The following is a 17280-nucleotide window of genomic DNA, read 5'->3' on the forward strand; positions in this document are numbered from 1 at the left end:
TGGAAGGACGCGTCCTGCCAAGGAAGTATCCTTGACATTGAGAAACACCTATAGTCTCTCCAGCGTGTCCTAGGTCTTCCCCGGGGTCTCCTCCCGGTGGGACGCGCCCGGAACACCTTCCCGGGAAGGCGTCCAGGTCCAGGAGGCATCCGGAACAGATGCCCGAGCCACCTCAGCTGACCCCTCTCGATGAAGAGGAGCAGCGGCTCTACTCTGAGCTCATCCGAGTGACCGAGCTTCTCACCCTATCTCTAAGAGATCGTCCAGCCACCCTGCGGAGAAAGTTCATTTCGGCCACCTGTATCCGGGATCTTGTCCTTTTGGTCATGACCATAGGTGAGAGTAGGAATGTAGATTGACCGGTAGATTGACTTTCTTCACCACAACAGTCACCAAGCCAACCAGGCCCGAAAGGACGTCCTTCAGCTTGACGGCATCCTTTACTTCCGGTGTCCACCACCGGGTTCGGGGATTGCCGCCTCGACAGACACCGGAGACCTTACCGCACGATCTCCGGTACTGTCATATAATTAATCATATCATACATTTTTTTTATTTAACTTATTGTTACTACTGTAAATCTATAATACATTGTGAACTCCTTCAATGTTTTCATAATCTTTACTTTTTAAAACAATTTTGTTTCTGTAAAATATACGGTCATTAAAATGTTACTAGAGAAATATATTTATTGAACAAAAATTTGTTATCTTATCATAACAAACAGAAAATAGTACAAATTTGCTTAAGTGATTGTTTTGAACAAGTACTAACAGACATTACGCAAAACATATTATTTGAGCTAAAGTTTTTGTATAAATAATACTTTTGCCCCATTTGTGGCCCACCTTGCCACATTTATTTGATTTTTATAGAGAAACAGCATACTTCACCCTTTAACAAAGCTCAGTACTGAATTCTTAGACTAATTCAATTAGAAAAGACACATAGAAACATAACACTGTTGCTTTATAAAATATAAAATGTGTTTTATTTCATATTGATGTACAAATTTACATGAAAAATGCAGGATCTAAATAATAACTTGCACAGTAAAGTGTAGATAATAGACAAACACAAGACATTCACATCACAAAGAGACAAGAACAATGAGAAGAAAAAGATTGTGAACGTTCAAAGCCCTCCTAATAGAGATAGAGATTATTATACAGACATAAGCCCCCCAAACCCACTCATGTATATTACACATCACATAAAAAGAAAAAGAGTGCCTGTTCCAACTTAAAAATGACAGTGTGACTTCCCACAATTTGGCTCCAATTTGCAATTTACTCAGTTTCAATTAAACTCCTGGGGCCGTATTCACAAAGAATTTTAAGGCTAAAAGTAGCTCCTAACTGGCGAATTTAGGAGCAACTCCTAAAAATAATGGGCGTGTCACTTCTAACTTTAGGACTCCTAATTTTTTTCACTAAGAGTAATTCACGAAGCATTTTAGCCCTAAAAGTAGCACCTAAGTCTGGGACAGCTTAAAAGAAGTCGAGAGGACTCCTAACTCACTAAGACCTATTCACAAAGGATCTTAAAATCGCCGCGCGACACAGTGAGTTGGAGACAGCCAATGACACGGAGTTATTACAAAGACACCGCCTTAACCTTGAGGGAATACTGATTGTTGTGGATCTTGTGAGGGATGCAATAACAGCGCCAACTAATCGCAACAACCCAATCATTGCCGAATTGAAATGTTTGATAACACTTCGCTACCTGGCAACGGGGAAAATGCAATTGTGTAATGCCGACGATCTAGCGATATCCCAGCCATCGGTAATGCAGATCCATCCACCAAACCATCAATGCACTCTGTAGACCCCATATTATTCGACAGTTCATAAGTTTTCCTGACATTCGCCAACTCCAAAGAAACAAAGCCAGCTTTATGGATATTACCGGTGTGGTCGGTGCTATAGACGGGACACATATTAAAATAATTGCACCACGTCAGGATGAGGACGTGTTTGTGAATAGAAAGAAAACCCACTCCATCAATACCCAGATTGTGTTCGATGCAAACTTCACAATTCTCAATGTTGTATCCCAGTGCCGAATTTCCCTCTTATTTTATTTTTATTTTTTTCAGCACCAACTGGGCCAGCAGCAGTAACTGATCCTGCGTCCAGTTGGGATTTCTTTTCCGTTTTGGCGAGTTCATAATCCGCCGTCATTCAACTATTACATTATTAATAGGAGCAATATTTCCTTGCTTTAAGTCTATTTAGGCTAATAGGATGTCAATTAACCAAGCAAGTGTTAATGCAAGTGTCGTTTTTCATTATTAGGCAAGTGGCGGTTTTCATTAGGGTATTAGGCTACCTAGATTTAATTTAATTTAATTCACAACTTCTCTCTCTCTCTCTCTCTCTCTGCCTTTTTAGAATTACACTTCACTGGGGCCTGCACAAACATGTCATTATATATGCATTTCGATTACATTATTATTATTATTTTGTGTAGGACACAGACATATTGAGATGTCGTAATTCCATGATTTGGTGCGTCTTGTGTTATGGTTCGCATGATGGCCCTGTCATCTAACAACCAATCACCGTGATCATTGCGAGGAAGCTCGTGCATGATAATTGACGTCATCCATAGCAACGAAGACTCACTCTTAGTTTAGGAGTTGTCATTTTTCCTTACTAAGAGTAGGTCTGAAAGGCGTTGTGAATAACTTTGAAGAGAACACTCCTAGCTAAAATATTTTAGTGCGATTTAGGAGTACTCCTAGTGGTAAGATAAAATGCTTTGTGAATACGGCCCCTGAACAATAAAACACACACCTGTGGTTGTTACTAAATATCTTTAAGGCTGTAATTCAAGCTTGTTGAGTATGGCCTACAAGACTATTTTAACCCAATGGGGGAAAAAAAATTAATGGACATCATTAGAAGATTGCAATTTATGACTGAATTTATGGTTTCTGAATGAACTAGACATCAAAATGCATAGAAGAAATAAAGATGAGATAAAACATGTTACAATACATTTCATTTTACAATAGTCAACATTTGAAGTGGATCAAAAAAGTTGATCAAAGTTGTCCTAAGACAAGAACGGTATTGTTCAAAATGTACGTATAACTTTGATGAAAGGTTTTGATCCACTTCAAATGTTGACTACTGTATATTAAGTTAAAAAAAGTTTTACTTTGTCATATTTTACTATATGGAAATAAGGTGGCTGATAATTTCCAAAATGAAGCTCTGATTTTTCACACAATAAGGCCAGTATTGATACTTGCAAGCCCATGGGAAGCATTTAGTCAGCCTTACATACCATCTAGGCACAAAACAGAGGTGATATTTTCAAAGAACAGAAAGTGCTTAAGAAAAAAAAAGTTTGCACTGTTTTCATAATGTTTCTTGCTACTGTAAAACGATGTGGCTGCACCTGATTTAAATGAGAGATTCCTAATGTAGGCCATCAGTGACAAGCTCTTTCATTCAGTAGCCGCAGTGCCAGAGCCGGGCGTGCTAGTGCATGCCAGGGCCAGTCGCGTTTCCACTGTCACTTCCGGGGGTTGATCGGGGCTTACTCTGGGCCAACGGCCAGAATTTTCTGGCCCGTCAAATACCTTGGTCCAAAGCGGGCCAGCTCGGGCTAGAGGAGTGGTTACGAACAAAGGCGGAGTTTACATGAGCCGGGAGACGGCAGCGGCGGATGATTCTGTCAGCATTAAAGACTTTTAAAATAATTTACCTCAAAACTCACTTTCATGTTTGATTGATCAGAATCCACATCGGATCACAAACAGAAGGCACTATATAAGGTAGAAATATTTATAGGCTACGCGATGCAAAAGTCTATGCATGCTAACCATTACCATAGTAAACAAAGTAAATATGAACGCTTGAAGAAATCAGACAAATCATAATGGCTAGCATACTGACAGTCTATGGCAGGGATAGGCAACTTCGGTCCTGGAGGGCCACTGTCCTGCAGAGTTTGGCTCCAACCCTAAAGTCTAATGTTCCGGTTTTGGACGGGTTATTGGCTGCTTGTAAACGTAGTCATTGATTGCCTTGTTCAGGTGTGTTTAAACGTAGGTGTGAACATTAAACACACCTGAACAAGGCAATCAATGACTACGTTTACAAGCAGCCAATAACCCGTCCAAAACCGGAATATTAGCAATAACCTGGTCGCGCACGGCCATGTAAACACCGGCAAAAACCCGAATATGCTCATATTCCGGTTTTTAAAAACACGAATATGATCCCTGGGTTACCCCTTTTCTAACCCGAATATTTGGTCATGTAAACGCGTATCGGCATATCCCCATCAAAAGGAACATTGATTTGTGTTCTGCGCATGTTCTATTCGCAAGGAATCTTGGTCTTTTGAGTAAAGGAACTGCGAAAAACCCGCGTGCAGTATACCGGAAGTAAACAAGAAGTAGAGGTAAACATGGTGAGACACAGCACAGTAGTGCCAAGTGCTGCTGGTGGGTCAGAACCAGCACCAAAGCGCGAACAAAGCCGATCGCTATCTGCCCCGAACTATTCATTATACGCGTGCTGCTGCTGTTGTTGTTGTTGTCTTTGGATAGAGGAAGAAGAATCGGAAATGACGCACATTGCGTCTTAAGGTTGTCCATACATCCAGACGCTAACCGTGCATTGCCGTTTACATCGGGATATTGCCAATTGATTACAAATTCCATGTATACAGGAGTAACTCTCTCTGCTCGCATGTAAACGGGTTATTCCGAATGTTTCAGAAACCCAAATAGTGACCTTATCCCGACCATAACCGAATATTGACAGCTTGTAAACGTAGTCTATGTTTTCAGGATTACTAGATAGATACAGGCAGGTGAGTTGTTATCAGGGCTGATCTAAGGTCTCTTTATACCGGAGTATCATAAAATAAAGCAACCTTTTTTTCGGGAGCTTCCTCTGTTTCTCTGACTGAATTTATCTGTAGCCTAGACTACTGGGAATTGAGCGAGTGCAAAAGCTCCTCTGGTCGTATTTTTGGTGGCATATTTGTAGAAATTATCATTCTTTCTAAATGTGATGTAGCCTAAATATGTCCTGTAACTACCAAATAAACAGAAACAGCCTTGACTGAATAAGTAAGTTCGTCCTCTTTCTTTTGTGAAACAGACCTAACGGTAGCCTCATTTATTTCTGTGACTAATGTGCAATTTTGACATAAATGAATTCATTATGATCAATGTATCACTTTTTATTGTAAACCTGTGGTAAAACATCGATGCTTGGGTTTTAAATATTCAAGAAAACAACAAAAATGCCAGAAAACGGTCGCTTTTATCGTGTTTGTTTTGCGATCACGCTGTTTCCAGTGATTTCTTTCTGATAAAACTTTCATTTGTTGGTGAAAAGATGAGTTAGTGTGACGTTGTTCAGGCGTGTTACGGGCGTGTTTTAGTGAAGCACTGCAGAGCTTCTGGCCCGACAGGGATTTTGGGCACGACAGCAGATTTTGGGCACGGTGCTACTGGCCCGAGGCTATAAGCCCGGCACGGCCTGTCGGCCCTGGCTCGCACTGGCCCGACAGTGGAAACGCGGCTAGTAACCACACTACAATATAATAACTTAGCACTGATGACCCTAAATTACCATATTAAGGATGCAGACTTTTTTTATTGCACAATTTCACTAATTGGTGAGGGTTGCATAATGCAATGACAGACCAAGTTGGCTGCTGGAAGACACCTCAGTGACCCCAGCCTGAAGAAGCAGCATCCCCAAGCTATGGGTTAATTTAGATAATTATACAATAATTTATCTTCGAGGGTGCTTGCGAGTTACAAAAATGAGGACCCTGCGAATGGCAATCAGCCGGTCCGTAAGAGTGGCCATGGCGAGGATGGTCAGCTGGGCTTTGTTTTCCAGCGGCAGCACAGCTAACAGCCACCAACACCACGCAGGACCACTGGGGTTCCCCTGGGAAAAACAAGACCAGAATCAAGTTTAATTATTGAATGTATTAGATTATAAATGCAAACTACAGGAATTAAAAAATGTGAATTATACACGAGTATGTTACACAACAGACAGGCTGGAGGTAAGATTACTATGAACGACCATTTAGAACAAATGTGAGGCTGATTTGGTGCAAACATTCACCTGTGGGTCAGAGTCTTTGGCAGGCAGCTGCCCAAAGTGGCTGATGATTTGACTCTTCATATCATCTTTAAGTGACGTGAACCAGGCCATGGCCTGATCATACACAGAGTCATGCAATTTCAGGAGCTCTGTCAACTCCTCTCCTTCAACCTAAACACAAAAATGCATATTAGGTCAGAGAAAAAGACTGGTGATTTTTCTCTCTCTCTTTCATACACACACATAATTCAACTTTTGGATTTGGACTTTCTTGCGCTCGTACAATGCAAACATATTTATATACCTTCTTATCCTCCAAATATTCTATCTTGGCTGTGTGGTATCCATCTCTCTGCCCATGACTGAGCACTTTGAAACGTGCAATGCCTATGGTGTCCACCACAGAGCGTCCATCAGGAAAAAACTTGACATCTCTCACCTCCAGCATACAGCCGTGGTCTGCAAACCTGTAAATCATAGACCTCACCCATTTAACTCTATGCAATGTTAAAATGTTATACACTTCATTAACACATTAACACTTCTTTCTGATAACGGTTCAAGCAATGAAATTATATGTACGAAACTCTAAGACAAAATTCTTATTTAGCCAAAAAGTTTTCGTGCTTTGTCACATGCTCTGCCCAAAAGGGAGTCGGCTATTTTGGATTTAGTTGAAAGTGCAAGTGTAAATACTCCTACAAGGGGATTCATGTGATTGTCACCCAATTTTATCAACATTATACCAAAACATTGAAGATAAATTGCAAACAAATGGTTTGGCAGTGGCATGCCACATGGCAATACATTTTGGTGAAAAAAGGGAGACTGTTTAGAGCTTGATTATAGAGCTCTTATCTTAGCTGATTTTAAGTAAACTTTTTTTTTTTTGCATTAACTGCTTTGTATTGTAATTAAAATAAGTTATTATTTTATTTGTTACGATTGCCTCCTGTGGGACTTACTACAACTACAAACTGAGCCTAAAAGTAATTTCTGAATAACTTGTGGGCGGGTGAGTACTACATGGTTTAAGCTGGATTTGACTATCCTTACCCTACCTGAATAATCATAGGGTTAAAGGTGCTAGATAAAAAAAAACACACCAAGTAACAATACATAATTACAAACCACACAAGCTGCATCATTTATTGAATTGGCTTTAAATACAGCAGAAAAAGGAAACAATCTATATTTCTCTACAGGCCAAACCCCCAAAATTGTGCCATTTAGTGAACAGAATGAAAGCCCATTTTAAAAACCAACCCACATCAAATTGCCGTTTTAGTGGGGACATTTTTGTCCAATCCAATCCAATGTAACTTTATTGTACCTAGTGTAAAATACAGTATTTATAAAAGGAAAATGGAGACATTTATTTAAATTCCAAAAAACACACTTCTGCTAAAATTGATGCAGTAGGGATTATTTCCATGGTTAATTTTCCTAAGGCGGGGTGAACTGTCTTACAAAAGCACTCTCCATAAAATGTGCAGCGCACAGAAAAACAATTGGGATTATAGAAATAAGTAACATTGTGACTTTATAAGATCCGTAAAAATCACGTTGTAGTCCAAATTAGCCATTCCTTGTAGTTCTTGAAAAGAGGATTCTGTAAAATAAATAAAAAAAATCTCCCTTTGGAGTGGACTTTGAGCTTTGTAACCTTGCAGATCTTTTTATGCAGCAACATTACAAAACTAAACTAAACTTACTACACTAAAGTTGAAAAGCATAATAGGACCCCTTTAAGATTTTTTTTAGGGGAAGAATGTGGTTATTTACACCTTAAATATGTGACTCATAAACATAGCACCAAATTTACAATTTGTTTTGAAGCTTTTGCAGATGTGAGCCCTGACCGCCAGCAGCCGACATGAGATATAATTAATTTGGGGTATATCAAATGGGTATTCTTTGGGTTAAGGTGAAAATTAAGTTTCGTAATTTTATATTTAGGCTATAATTAACTTAAATCCTGTACTAGAGCACTGCTTTTGTATGTTTGACTAAATTGTTTGCCTGTGTTTATTTTCTATTATCTTTTATAATGGCTATTGTTGTTCAATAAAAATTATTTTATATAAATAATATGCTGTATTTTGAAAGAGTCCGTTAGTGATCGTGAAAGCTACATTAATACACCATTAGATATAAAAACAGTCTTTGCTGCTGAGTGAGTAGAAAATACTTTTATATTGAAAGGACGAAACAAGATTGTAAACAATAAGACGCAACTTACAGATGCTATAGCGCTGCCATGGAAAATCATCTTATATGTGAATCAGAACAAGGAAGTTGTTTTAGCACTCATTGCTATAGCAACTTACAGATGCTATAGCGCTGCCATGGAAAATCATCTTATATGTGAATCAGAACAAGGAAGTTGTTTTAGTTTCTCATTTGTACTACAAGTGAACTTATAATAATAATATGTGGTCATTAAAAATCCCAGGATGTCCTTCGAAAAAGAGTAGGGGTGTAACCCTGGCATCCTGGCCAAATTTGCCCCATGGCCTCTGTCCATCATGGCCTCCTAGTCATCCTCCTATATATATATACTAATTGGCTTCATCACTGTCTCCTCTCCACCAGTAAGCTGTTGTGTGGTGGGCGTTCTGGCGCAATATGGCTGCCGTCGCATCATCCAAGTGGATGCTGCACATTGGTGGTGGTTGAGGAGATTCCCCCCCTTCTATGTAAAGCGCTTTGAGGTCTCAGATAAAGCGCTATATAAATGTAACTAATTATTATTATTATTATTATGGGTATACTAGTAGTTTACTGTTTTAATATTTGTAGCAAATAATTATTTTATGAAAGTACATTTTGAAGTATACTCTCAGTAAACTACTAGTGTAGTAGTTTTATACTGCAAGTTTTCTTTTAGTGTACTCTCAGTAAACTACTAGTGTAGTAGTTTTATACTGCAAGTTTTCTTTTAGTGTACTCTCAGTAAACTACTAGTTTAGTAGTTTTATACGGCAAGTTTTCTTTTAGTGTACTCTCAGTAAACTACTAGTTTAGTAGTTTTATACGGCAAGTTTTCTTTTAGTGTACTCTCAGTAAACTACTAGTTTAGTAGTTTTATACTACAAGTTTTCTTTAAGTGAACTTAATATTATACTTACAGTTTACTATTTATATATTATTTTTGCACTTGTAGTAGGCCTATATATAACACTATGTTCAAATGTTATTTTTAATACTTGAACAATACCTTTAACTGTACTTTATTTTTAAAAACATTTTATTAGCTTCATGCATCCTTTTTTATCAACATTTGAATGTTGGTAAGTTTCATAAAAAAGGCAACATTTTAAACAAAAAAGTTTTAGAAAATCTAATTTTTGTCAAAGACTACGCCTTGCTCAGATTCAGAATGATGATCAAAACACAGATGGAGTCTCCAAAGTCTAACACCCCACAAGCTTCACAGTCGTTTTCTCTTCCTGTGTTACGCTTCATTTCATTTGGAAACATTAAGCAGTTTTGATTTACACGCTGTTTAATACGGAGCCTGGGAAGTCACCTGTGGAAGAGTTTGTTTGCTGCGTCTAAGCCTCGTATTAGCTTCGTATTTCTTTCTGTTTTGAACCATCATTTACTATAATTTCTAGTTGTTTATACTACTAAATACAGCTTACCCAACATCTCAGATTAACCTGACATTGCTAGCTTCCGTTATTGTCAGCACAACACGCTAACTCTCTAGCCTTTTAACGCACCACCCGTGCGCTCAGTTATTTATTTTTCTCTCGCACGCCCGCGCCTTTGAGTTCATAAAAGCCCAGGTGAGTAAGAATCAGTCAACAAACACGGTGAGTAATGCCTTGTCCTGTTATTGTCACCTGCACTTCATGTCACATGTTTACCATAGCCTTCTCTGTCGGCAATATAGGATTTATACGTGATAAATGCAAGGAGACAGTCAGGCTGACGGAGAAGATTTCAGAACTAGAGACACGCATCCAAACTTTAATCGAGAATAGTAAGGAGAGTGCTAGAGCTTTAGATACTATTTTGGATGCGCCTAGCCTAGTGAACTCTTTACATGAGTCGGTTCCGGCTGAAGTAGAGCCCGTGCAGCAGGGCAGATGGGTGACGGTGAGAGATCGCTCTAGTCGCGGATCAAAAAACCACTATTCCGTTGAAAAAAACATGAAAATAGAGACACCAGCCACCATAGTCACATGTTTGCAGGGAGCCAGAGCGCCTGACATCAAAGCAAATTTTAAAGTGCTGGCTAATGCTAAACGTAAATTCTCTAAGATTATTATTCACGTCGGCACTACAGGAAGAGCTAAATAAACTTATCAATGCATCTAAACCAACAACATGGTTATTAGATCCAATACCCACTAAACTACTGAAAGAAGTGTTACCTGTAGTGGAAGAGCCTCTTCTCAATATTATTAACTCGTCTCTATCTTTAGGTCACGTTGCAAAAACGTTCAAGCTGGCAGTTATAAAACCTCTTATTGAGAAACCACAATTAGATCCAAATAACCTAGCAAATAACAGACCCACCATTACAGACTCTTCCATTTATGTCTAAAATACTACAAAAAGTTGTGTTCGCTCAATTGTGCTCTTTCTTGCAAGAAAACGATATCTATGAAAAATTCAGAAGATTCAGGCCACATCATAGCACAGAAACTGCACTCGTTAAAATTACAAATTATTTACTTTTAGCTTCTGACCAAGGCTGTATCTCAATACTAGTTTTACTCGATCTTAGTGCTGCGTTCGACACTATAGATCATAAAATACTCTTAGATCGACTTCAAAATTACACTGGTGTTCAGGGACAGGCATTAAGCTGGTTTAGTTCGTACCTATCAGACCGTTACCATTTTGTCCATTTAAAGATAACGTCAGTAAATTATGGAGTGCCGCAAGGATCTGTATTAGGCCCTCTGCTATTCTCAATTTATATGCTGCCACTTGGCAGCATATCTTCTTATTAATATTATAAGAAGATAGTGTAAACCAGATGATAACACTAAATTATCTAAAATGACAGTGTGTTAAAGATATACAATATTGGATGACGTGTAATTTTCTTCTATTAAATTCAGATAAAACGGAGGTATTACTGATTGGTCCAAAAAACTGCCCACAAAACCTCTTACAATACAACCTTAATCTAGAAGGACGTCCTGTTACTTTATCCTCTACAGTAAAAGATCTGGGTGTTATACTAGACCGCAACTTGTCTTTTGAAAATCATATTTCAAATGTCACAAGAACAGCCCTTTTCCACCTTAGAAACATTGCTAAGCTACGTAACATGCTATCTGTTTCTGATGCAGAAAAGTTAGTTCATGCATTCATGACCTCGAGACTAGATTACTGTAATGCTTTATTAGCTGGTTGTCCTGCATCCTCAGAAAACAAGCTACAGTTAGTCCAAAATGCAGCTGCTAGAGTTCTTACTAGGTCAAGAAAATATGATCATATAACACCAATTTTATCATCTCTACACTGGTTACCTATTAAGTTCCGTATTGAAGAATAACAAATTTATTAAATGTTTAATTTAGGAAACTGCAAAAGTGAAGAGACTAAATGTCTAGATCAGCTGCGAAACTTCCAGCAAGAGAGTCCGGTCAATCCTGTTTTCTGTATTTGTTAGATTACTGAAAACTGGCTCTTGGAGCTCCTGTTTCAGCAAGAGAATCCTGCCAGCCCTGTTCTCGCGTCTCAGCGTTTGAATAGTTATGCTAACTGGGTCTAGGGTAGGTTCCAAAACCTGTAATACTTCATTTCTCATCATAATGTAAATCCTTGCCCCTAAAAGTATATAAATTGAAAGTACACGGTTACAGTTCAGACCGTTTTGGAAAACTGCAGACACGCTCAATAAAGAATAACTTCTGCTTGAACGTGATTCCAACGTCTCCTGGTCTTTGCTTAGAAGAAGGAAAAGTTTCCTACAGTTTCAATTACAAAGTATTGCTACTGACCTATAAAGCCCTAAATGGTTTAGCTCCTGTGTATTTAAGGGATCTTCTATCACCCTACAATCCATCGCGCTCTTTAAGATCGCTAAATTCGAGGCTTCTGGTCGTACCTAGGATAACTAAGTCCACTAAAGGTGGGAGGGCGTTTTCACATCTAGCTCCTAAACTCTGGAATAGCCTTCCTGATATTGTCCGAGGCTCAGACTCGCTCTCCCAATTTAAAACTAGATTAAAGACGCATCTCTTTAGCCAAGCATTCACATAATGCATCTCATACCTTTTATACTACAGTTAAATCAGATCAAATGCATTCATATTATGAACAGCAGCTACGCTAATTATTTCCCATCTGCCTTTTTTGTTATCTCGGGACGCCACTAACTCAAATAGAGTTCGTCAGCTCCAGTTATGTATCCAGCCTCTCATGGAGAGTTCAGATAACCCAACTTCAGATGCCTGTGAAGAGGCGACTCGACGCCTGTAAAGAGGCGACTCGACGCCTGTGAAGAGGCGACTCGACGCCTGTGAAGAGGCGACTCGACGCCGGCGATATGTTATGCCCTAAATTTATACATGATTAACTAACTGTATTTTTCTATGTACATTTCTGAAATGCATTTTCTGTAAAGCTGCTTTGAAACAATATGTATTGTGAAAAGCGCTATACAAATAAATTTGAATTGAATTGTTTCAGCTTCTTCTGTGTTTTGATCCGGAGATTCTGTACTAAAATGTGTCATAGCGCCCCCTACCATATAACAGTGAAAACATGGATAGCTGGTCAATTCAGTCAATGGTGGGGAAAGAGTAAAGTAGAATTAAAGTAAATTTCTATGTACACTACCAATGGACTAGCCTACACAAAAATTCAGATAAACAGAATTAGAAACATATCTGTTTTATATAAATATTTTAATCAATATTTTCAAACAATGTAAATTTCATAAGACTGTATATGAAAAACTATGTAAAAAAAGTATATTTAATAGGCTACTCCATCAAAAGAGTTAACACAACTATAAGCCAAGTATACTTTGAATACTTAATTATACTTTTAAGTATATCTCGATCAAAAGATTGAGTACAAGTACAGGCCACATATACTTGGTCTTTTCTCTCAGTATAAGTCAAGTACACGTGTCATTTTAAGTATATTTCTGAGAAGTACATAAAGTATATTTTTGAGAAGTATAAGTAGACTGAAAGTATGCTTTCTTATTTTTAGTTGAAAAGAAATATACTAATAGAACACTTGAATAAACTTTTTATTATTATTGCCGTGTACAAGATCAGGTTAAGTTCCATGCTTATTTTATTTATACTCTATAAGCTATTCCACCCGAAAGCTTGTTACTATATACACTTGAACATGTTAGTTTACAAGACAGTGTGTAATATTATGTTTTAAAGTATTCAAGTATTTAATAAGCTACTCAATCAAAATAGTAAACAAGTACAAGCAAAGAATACTTAATACTTTTAAGTATATCCCAATCAAGAAGTATAGGCCAAATATACTTAGACTTTTCTGTCGGTATAAATCAAGTATACTTAAGTGCAATTTGAAGTATATTTCTGAGAAGTACATAAAACGTAGACTGAAAGTATACTTTTTTATTTTTTAGTTTAAAAGAAGTATACTAATAGCACACTTGAATAAACTTATTTTTCGTAAGAGCTGTATAATGTGCTTTTTTGCCATTTGTTGTGTATCTTTGGATTGTTGTGTTGTAAATAAATCCAAACAATCAAAAAGCCATTTTTAAAATCTCCTCATTCTTTGTTCAAAGTTCCTCATAGGCCCTGAGAGCTCATAATAGGGCCATTATGGGAGGCTCTTTGTCTTTCTCAGCTGTGAAACACTCAATATTCATGGGTGGTTAACGCCTACTCGCATAAAGCTTTCTTACACAAGACATGTCTTACCAATTTTAAATCAATATATTGTCTGATCTGAATGAGTAGTCAAGGTGATTTTCACATAGTTTTGGAGCAAATATTCTAGGCTACGTGATACAATTTTCAAAAGTCTTGTGTAGAAATAATCAGTTTGGGTTTCATGACCTCATTTCAGTGACTCTTTTTTTTTTGTCATTTTCACAAACCACGCATAAATGTTATTATCTCAAAACGACAAATTTTTAAATACATGCTGCTGACATATTATTGTAGCAGAGTTTGTGCTGAATGCAGTGTAATACGATTTTAGCCATGAAAATATCACAAGTAACAGAAATAAGCACAAATGTTAGAGCATGTCAGAACACCTCCAGGACCCAGAAAACACCTCAGACCCCAGAGAGTTAAATATAAAAATGTGCACATAAAGATGTGGTGTAATCCGGCTGATCCCGTAGATGGTCTGCTTGCACGCTTTAACCTCGCGCACGAGCAGATCCGTTTCCTCTCTGGACTGTTCAGTCTTTCCACTTGCATATTCCGCCATGTAAATAGCGAATCTGCCATGACGTGAGCACAACTGGCTTTTAAAGGGAATGGGAGATGACACTCTGATTGGTTTATTGCACATAAAGCCCAAAACACACCTATTACTGATTAAGAGAATAGGGACAACCTATTCGGACACGCCTAACTGCACTTGCGCTGTGCGCTTTAGACATGCGCTTAGATTGTTAAAATAAGCCCCATATCTGTAATGATTACTGAGATGGCACATTTGGACGGGACTAAAATCACTGAGAAGCTCTGGTAATAATTACTTTACCCCACTTCTCCAAGTTAAACTAATCCCATCCGAATAGGGCTTAGGAGAGTAGTCTCCTTTCTTCCCTGTCCACTCCACACCTTACCACGCATTTTTCAAAACTGGTGAGAACTAGCCAGCGCTGAAATAGGGTATTTCATGACCCTTTAATTGGTCGACCCACATATAGGTGAAAAAAGCCCCTTTCACACAGAGATTCCGGAAAATACACTGATAATGTGTCCTGGGATCGTTTGTTTCTGGTTCATTCACACTGCCTGTGATTTTCTGGAATCTGTGAGTGCGTTCACACACATCCCGTAAAGACACGTGACGTCAGGATGTGTTGTAGAAAGGCCAGTCTAATCTTCCACTACTGCTCTTTCCATTGTAGTCGTGCACTTGGTGGATTTTTTTGCGCAGCGTCTTAAGTTTACTAATGATCTGCCCTTTCGATCTCGAGAAACCACGCTCAGCTCGAGCATTTTTTTCCCAGATTTGGCCGTACACTAACGCATCGCGTACCGTTCCACAAAGCTGGCGAACGATCTCAGCTTAAGCGCGGATAGTAAGGAGCTCCTGGTCTTTGCTTCATTCTATTTTGCAGACATTTTTTAGTTCTTTCTTTGTTGATGACAAACACAAACTTTCTTCTAAGAGCAACAAAATACCCTTTTACGGCATTGGTCCTGGCTTTTGTTCACACAGGGCGCGTTCCGGGGCTAATCCTGGCAATGTTACTAGGTCCCCATCCCGGCATCAATCCCGAGACGAGTTTGCGTTCATACAAAAGGTACTATAGCAATTTTACAGCAATTTCCCGATGAGACACAAGATAGACACAAACTCTTACTAGTTACTTTATGTATTCACCTTTTGAATTGCAATACCATACCAAACAGATTTCCCTTTATTAACCAGTAAATAAATGTAGACCTACACATACAATTTTATTCAAGGCCTCTTACCCTTTTAGTTCATCAGCAATGCACATGCCAAACTGTTTGGTTCCCGTTTCCATAGATCTGCGTATCATTAGCCTGTATCGAGGCTCAAAAACATGCAGTGGGCAGGGAATGGTAGGAAATGCCATGGTGCAAACAAAGATGGGCACTTCCTGGTTCAAGCTGAAACAAGAAGAAAGTGCAACACATGAACAAGAGACGATACCAATGTCCTGGCAAGCAATGGAGAACAATTACAATATAGATAACAAATAGCTATGTGATGAATCATTATTGGTTCAGGGTATAACAAAGATAACAGCCTTTGAGAGATGGTCAAAACCTAGGTGTGTATGTGTGTGTAGACTTTTTACAGCAAAGGTCAGAAAAGTGTTAGGAAAACCACTATATCCAAAGCCAACTTACTTTGACAGTTCTTTCATCTCTTCTTCGTGTACTTTTCGCCTTTCTGCTAACTCGTCACAAAAGTAGCGCTGCAATACTTCTTCGATTAGAAGAGTTATGTTGTCCGCTCTAGTGGCCAGATACTGCAGAATAGAAAGATATGTGCACTTCGGATAAGAAAGTATCTTCTAAATGACTAATCTCACTAAACTGACTGAATTTCTGAAACAACATAGCCTAATGAATAAGAAAACTAAAGCAAAACAATGATACATTTATGCTGACATGGGTGAGAACATTTCATTGAGCAGAGAATAAAATGTTGTTCATACAGATCAGGGCAGTATAGTAAAATTATTATATGTTAAAACTAGGGGTGGCTCGATACCACTTTTTCATGTCCGATACAGATACCACACACTGGAGTATCTGTCGATACCGATACAATACCATATATTCCACACAGCTGACATGATAACTTAATTATTAAGTCCCTCCAGAAAAAGTTTTTTTGTGATTGTTGCGGGCAAAAATCCTTGATTATGCGGCACGTTTTCTTAAAAAATACGATGGAATATGCGGGATATTTATGCAATTTTATGTGATGAAATTGCGGGAACTTGCAAAAATTGCGGGAATTTGCAAAAACTGCGGTTTGATGAAAAAGAGAAACAATTTTTTTCCCCCCAACACCCTATTCACTAGGCTACTACTTTAATGTAAAGAGTCATTTTTTATTACTTCCTATGATAAGCAAGCATACTACCTCACATAAAGTGCTGGGAATATTTAAGTTCTCATCTTGTTTTATTTCAGACCTTAATAAACACATGGCTCAAACTTACAAAACATTGATGAGTCGAACAAGTTCTGTAGCTTTACAAAATGAATATGCTACAACTTCTGTAAAAATGACAAAGTGGCAAAGTGGTTGTCCAGCGTCGACTTCCGCCTGTGGTCCAACACACAGTTGCACGGAGTACAAAATAATTTGCCCCCACTGTCATGTAACACACTGGGAAACTGCTTTGCGTGGTCTTTTGCGCTTCTGTTTGTTGGCAAATGAGAATGATTTGCGAGCTTCATCATGGTTTCATCAGCATTACGGGGTTTGCAGCTTTGCAATGATGTCGCGCAATTACGTCACTTCATAACGTTCCCATGGC

General features: G+C 38.4%; 1 protein-coding gene across 1 annotated transcript in view; it reads right to left on the reverse strand.

Annotated features, from left to right (window-relative positions):
- Positions 1 to 968: 968 nt before the first annotated feature.
- lonrf2 (LON peptidase N-terminal domain and ring finger 2) overlaps positions 969 to 17280 on the reverse strand; it is a 59089-nt gene continuing 42777 nt past the window's right edge. The window contains exons 8-12 of the mRNA XM_079614653.1: positions 16136 to 16257; positions 15734 to 15892; positions 6400 to 6562; positions 6117 to 6266; positions 969 to 5933 (exon numbers count right to left, since the gene is read on the reverse strand). Coding sequence (XP_079470779.1) covers positions 5772 to 5933; positions 6117 to 6266; positions 6400 to 6562; positions 15734 to 15892; positions 16136 to 16257 — 756 coding nt within the window. The 3' untranslated portion in view covers positions 969 to 5771. The remainder of the gene's footprint in view (positions 5934 to 6116; positions 6267 to 6399; positions 6563 to 15733; positions 15893 to 16135; positions 16258 to 17280) is intronic.

This window comes from Phoxinus phoxinus (genome assembly GCF_949152265.1).
Source record: "Phoxinus phoxinus genome assembly, chromosome: 6".
NCBI lineage: Eukaryota > Metazoa > Chordata > Actinopteri > Cypriniformes > Leuciscidae > Phoxinus > Phoxinus phoxinus.